Raw genomic sequence first — 6,154 nt, forward strand, 5'->3', positions numbered from 1 at the left:
CTGACTGAAGTGGAACTGCAAAATCAGTGCGCGCAGTTAGGGAAATTGAAGAGTACAAACTCTTTACTCCAAAAGGATCTTGTCGACAAAATCTAGACAAACATTGCGACAAAGCCAAAGAGGCAACAAGAGAAGCATTGGGAAAACTGAGCGCCGAGTGTGAGGCGCTAAGAGATAACCAAAAGGCGGCAGCGGCTAGAAATTCCGAACAAGAGCAGTCAATCGACTTACTTAAGCAGGAGTTGGCCGGCCTAAAAGTCAATACTGATAAAAAGAGCGAAGCCATGGAGAAAATGGAGAAAGAGAATGACCAATTGAGGTCATAACTTCAGCAGTTGGAAAACTATAACCAGCACTTGGCGAGTGAGTGCCGAAGGAAAGACAATATAATTGATAGACGAAAGCATTCTTTGAAGAACGAGAAAGCCAAAACGAAGGCCACAGAAAAGTGTTTAATCGAGATTCGGAATAAAAATGTATTGAATCGGCCAGCGACATTGTACGAGATTTTGTTGGTAAAAAGTTCTGCTTCAAAAAATTAGATCAAAAAACACTACCAAAGAATGAGCTTGTTGACGCACCCTGATGCTGGTGGAGATGAGGACTTTTTCAAGACCATTAATCGAGCATACTAAATACTGATGAACGGTGAGGCGCGAGAAGCGTACAACAATTTTGGGCTGGACGGGGCAGAGAAAGTCATGAATGACGAAAACTGATGTATAAACTTTTTTATGAAAAGTACAAACTTTTTGTATTTTAAAACGTTCATGCATCAAGAGCTGTAAAATTTGTTTGATGTCATGTGAGTGAGTGGCACACTCTATTCTTATTGAGAGGGGGGCAGTGTGAGTGTCGCACGTATGTAAAAAAAGGTGTACTAAAAACCTTGGGTTTCATGGTCAAAGATTTAGATTAATTTTAATTTTTTACTTGATTAGTGACTGACACAATCTTGAAAGGCGTCGACAGATTGAAATAGACAAAGCTCGGGCTTCAAGCAATACTAACAATTGTGACATATCAGTATTTACTTGGTTAATTTACCACGGTGATAGAACCGATATTGGGTACGGACAAAACTGAGGATAAAACTCATTCATTGAACAATAAACCTACTTTCAGAGTTAATCACTCAATTAGATCTTTATTTATTTGAAACCATTCTCTTCTGCTTTTAACTACTTATTAATTAAACTTCACTCCTTGCATTTTAAACAAGTACCACGTCAATTACAAAAGATAATACATATTGCGCACGGGCGGCTGCTATATGATGAAGTTTAAAATGAGAATCTGGTTTCCTTCCCGGATCAATTTATGAAATATTTGCTAAGCATTCAGTTTGCGATTCTGAATCTTGCTCCGAATTTTGATTTTAACAACTTCAAATTGACGGTCGGTCTTCAATTCAATCGCAAACTAGAAAGAAGTCGCATTATTGATCTAGCATTAAATGTTCCTAGAAAATGCGCAAAGCGTCTACAGTTAAAACAAATTAAACAAAAAACAGCTCATAATAAGAACGCAAAAGCAGAGCAAAAGGTAATTGATTTCGGAGAGGTTACAAAAGTGGAATAAGTTTCCTTTTAATGTAAGAGCGACGGGGAAATTATAATTTTCAAAAAAAACCTTAATAGATTTAATCAATAATTAGAGATTTGTATATTTTTGATTATTTCAACAAAAATTCCTGATCATTCTGAGGGCATGTAAACTTTAACCTTTCGGTTATATTAATAATTTATTGGTTTGGAAAAGATGAATAGGCAAAGTTTCTGATCACTGTAGTGGGTGCATATTTGACGCACGTGCCATATTTTTACATAGTGATTTATTATGTAGGGAAACGTGCTCTGTGACTGTGGGTTGCATAACGTACTGGAAGGGCACAAACCAGAAAGATACAAACGCCTTAAAAAAGGAATTTTAAAACTCTTGTTGCCCGCAATTAAATAGAAGTTATAGCGTTAATGCAGTGATTCCCGAGTAGACAGTTGTCAGCAAAGTGCTGTTACTACCTTAAATTTTATGGGGCTCCCTTAAAACATATACTATTGCGGGAACGTTTCCCTACATAATAAACCACTATGTAAAAATATGGCACGTGCGTCTGGGGGTGCAAATATGCACCCACTACGGTGATCAGAAATTTTGCCTATTCATCTCGATTACTATTTATATCGACATATTGATTACTATTTATATCGACTTTCTATTTAATTTGCTCTCTCATTCACAATAATTTTTTAGCAATTTTATTTTGTCCCCATCCCCACAAAAGATGTCTCCCCCGGTTGAAGCAATATAAGAGAATAGACGGTAGTCAGTTTTCAATGAAAAACTGCCTCCTTAATCATTTGCTTCAGCTATTCTCATGAAGTCTAAAATCTGAATCGTGGTTTCCGGATGATATTATGAAATGTTTTCTAAGCAATCAGTTTGCCATTAGTGAATCTTGCTTCTAAGTTGAATTTTTGTCAAGTTCAATTTATGACCTGTTAGAATTATTTTGTTCTGGAGAAATAGTAGAGAAGAATCGAATATATGGCTTTGAGATGTTTACATTTGCCAACTCTTTTAAGATTAATGTAGTTATGACCCCTAACAAGGTATATTTTAGCTGTCTATAGTTCATACGAAGCCAGCGTGGGTTTTAGAATGGATTGGCCTATTCAAGAGGAAATGATTTTCCACGATGATCCCTATTTGGTCTCTATGAAACTAATAGACAATGAAAAATTTGTACTGGAAGTTCAAGCGAACAGTACTGCTGACCAGTGGAGAGCGGAGTTCGACAAAGTGTACATAGAAGAATTAACCCATAAAACTGGAAACTTCAAACAGTTCGACATTTTTGTCAATATGCTTGAGAATGCAATTACAGATAGTAGTGAATCGGTTTCATTGGAACTGTTGACGTACAGTGACTTAGAAGCTCTTAGATCACACAAGAGTGGAAACACCTCATCAAATGGTTATGGGAAAAAATCCGAGCTGTCTTCTAAGAGGTATCTTATTTTGATATACTCAGTTGAGTTTGATAGGATACACTATCCATTGCCATTGCCTTACGTCGGTAAACCTGATCCGGTAGCTTTGCAGAATGAAATCAGGGACCTGAAGCAAAAACTGGCCGAAACCGATTCCAGTAAAAGAAATACGCAAGATGACAAACAGAAAATTGTTCTGAGGCATTTGAAAGAGGAAATTAGTGCGCTAAAACAGGAAAAAGAAGAGATTTTGTATGAATTTGATTTATTCAAGAAGGAAGTCAAAGAATCATCGAAATCAAGTATCGTCGCTAAAGAAATTAAAGTTTTAAAAGGTGTCATTAAAAACCTAGAAGCAGAGCTCCTCCGAGAAAAATCGAAACACCAGAAATTGACAAACAAACTTAACCAGGAGTACAATCAGCTTCTTGATGAAATTGAAGAGTCGAAATCCAACGAACGTTCTTTGAGGTCAAGGGTAAAAAATTTGACCGCCGAACTTACAATTCTCAAGAAGGGCTCCTCACATACAAATGGCTTTAACAAACCGCAAAGAATCGATTCGCCAAAATTGTCGCCTAGAATTCCTAAAAACCCAAAGTCAACTCATCATTCGTCATCACAAGCCAATTACATAATTAATAATAGTAGTACTCTGCAGCAGTCTGAGAAAACTGTAAGAGCTGGTGATACTAATTCAAGGGGCAGACAAAGAAAGCGAACGAACTCAATTGAAGATTTGAGCATCGGAGTTGCTGTAAATGGTCGCAGTAGAAGCCGGGAGCGTGGTGGTACCGGTAGTAACTTTAGCAATAGGTCGAGGTCACCCAGTGGAAGTGTGTCATCGAGAAACAGATTTGATCCTACCAGCTACATTAAGGAGAAAGCTCAAAAAGCGAAAGAAAACCAATTGAGAAGGAGTTTGGATAAGTTACCTCAAAATCGGAGACGCAGGTCATCGGAGAACGTTGCTCAGTCATCGCAAAGGGGTCGCTCGTCATCATTTGATCAGAACCGAATTGCGGCAGCGTCGCAGTTAAGGCGCGGGCGAAGCGATCTCACATCAGGGGATGAATCGGACGCGTCTTCGGTAGGCAGTCGAAGGTCGCAAAATTCTGGCATTGGTCGAATATTTGTAAAGAAAAACACTCTCAATTCTTCTAATGGTAGTATTAGAAGCAGTAACGGTTCTCTCAGGAAAGACAGAGCTGCTCCGAATAGAGGTCACATAGCGCACATATCTCCACGTGATATTTCAGCCGCCGCTGTGAACAGATCTCTGCATGGTTCTGAAAGCAGTAATCCAACGCGTATGGACGCTCTGAACCAGTCGACCGATCTTGAAGATATTGATGCACGGTTGAACGCATTACAGGAGTTCATGAAACTTAATCTATGACGAGGCCTTACTCAAGTGTTTTGATAGAACAGTTTTAGTCAGTTTATTGTATTCTTTAATGTAATGTAAATATGTGGATAGAACTAAACTATTTCTCTGCCTTTATTGTTTGCTGCTTTCAATTTTAATTGACCAATTCGTTATGAGATAATACCTTTTTAATACCTAAAGCAAGGAGATATAGCCATGTCATTTAGAATATCGGAGTAAGAAATAAAAAAAACAATAATTTTTGTTTAGCCAAGTGTCGCCAAAAAGAACTTTCGTTGGCCAGTCATGTTATATTAAAGACAATGCTTTTTTCTTCGGCTTGCGTAATATTGCCTTTTGATTAAACTGTGGCGCTCTCAAAAAAGTATGAAAGTAAAAATTAAAATTGTGCGTTGATGTTTTGCTTTTGCAACTCTTGTTTAATTAATTGCTCTCAAACGGAGTTTATAGCAACTTCTCGGTCTTTTTATGCAATTTTTCGCGTGACCGATTTTTCGTCCGACCCATTTTAGTTTTCGTCCTCAAAAACGGAATAACAGGTAGCGCCCAGTGGACATTAAGTGCTCTTAGAGCCTTTCAGCTCTGTTTCAGCTGAAACCGTTTTGGAGACTTATACTTATGGTGTGAAGGACGTTTCTTAGAGGTAAAAGTCACCCTCCCCCGTTAACCCCCCACTATTGCCCCCCACTGCGCTGTTGCCCCCACCCACTGTTGACCACTACTCCCGCCCCGTGCATAGCTACTGACGAACAACCGCTCGCTAAAAACACTCAAATTTATACTAATTTTCACAGCCCTAGGTGTCAATGAACCTCCTCTAGGGTTCGATAGTAGGTTACTGCATAGTTTCTAGTGGTAGTGGAATGGTTTCAACATTTTAACATAACGAAGGTAGCATTATTTTGACAAAATTTTTTAAAAAAAATTAACGTTTATTGTCATTTTTCAGGTTTTTTCAGCCTCAGGGGTCAGAAAACCTCCGTTAGGATTTGATAATAAGTTGCTAAATTTTTTTGCCCGGGATTAGTTTCATTTATCGCAAATTTTAGCTTTTTTTCGTAAAACTTGCAAGGTTTTTTGAATTTTTTGTCATTTTTTATGTCTTTCCAGGTTTTTTAAAAGTTTTTTTGTCATTTTTTACGTTTCTCCAGCCTCAGGAGCCACACAACCACCTCTAGGGTTTGATAATAGTTTACTGCATAGTTTCTAGATGTAATGGAATGTTTCGATTTTTTTTTCCGGCACCAGGGCCCGAGGCACCTACTCCAAGGTTTGATAATAAGGTTTTGCATTGTTTATCAAAATTTTAATGACTCCAGCTTTTGCAATTTTTTTGATAAAATTTATCATGTTCCAAGTTTATGGAAAATTATTATCATGTTCCAAGTTTATGGAACGTTGAGCCAGTGAAACTGTTTAAAACGTCAATTAGGGATACTGGATAGTCTCTTGAGACAATGAAATGGTTTTGAAGATTTTAATATCTTGATTTTTAGCAAGATTTTGTTTCAATTAGCAATTGTTTTCAAAATTTTTAATTATTTTTTGTCCTTTTCTGAGTTTAACGATAATTACTGGCCAATGAAACTTTTTAAGTCTTGCAGATGGGTTACTTTGAGAAATTAGTAAAATTTTTAAAATTCAGTTTTGTATTTGATTTTTTTTTTACTAACAAGGCTAGAAAACTAAAAGTTGCAGAGTCGGATCAAGCTAAAGCTAGCCTCACTGAACCGTGGCTGGTTACTGACGAAGCCAACCGCTCGCCAGTCGT

The 6,154-nt window shown here is 37.5% G+C and overlaps 1 protein-coding gene across 1 annotated transcript; it reads left to right on the forward strand.

The window, feature by feature from the left end:
• The first annotated feature begins 2,358 nt into the window (after window positions 1–2,358).
• Window positions 2,359–4,543, forward strand: LOC142340964 (centrosomal protein CCDC61-like). The gene has a single exon (XM_075391765.1). The coding sequence runs from the start codon at window positions 2,662–2,664 to the stop codon at window positions 4,390–4,392; it is 1,731 nt and encodes a 576-aa protein (XP_075247880.1). The 5' UTR covers window positions 2,359–2,661; the 3' UTR covers window positions 4,393–4,543.
• Window positions 4,544–6,154: the final 1,611 nt, after the last annotated feature.

The sequence above is a fragment of the Convolutriloba macropyga genome, chromosome 6 (genome assembly GCF_964194025.1).
Source record: "Convolutriloba macropyga chromosome 6, txConMacr16.3, whole genome shotgun sequence".
Lineage (NCBI taxonomy): Eukaryota > Metazoa > Xenacoelomorpha > Acoela > Convolutidae > Convolutriloba > Convolutriloba macropyga.

What these genes read in the sequence shown, in the direction of transcription:
- LOC142340964 (XM_075391765.1), top strand. Translation starts at nt 2,662, where the DNA reads ATGGATTGGCCTATTCAAGAGGAAATGATTTTCCACGATGATCCCTAT.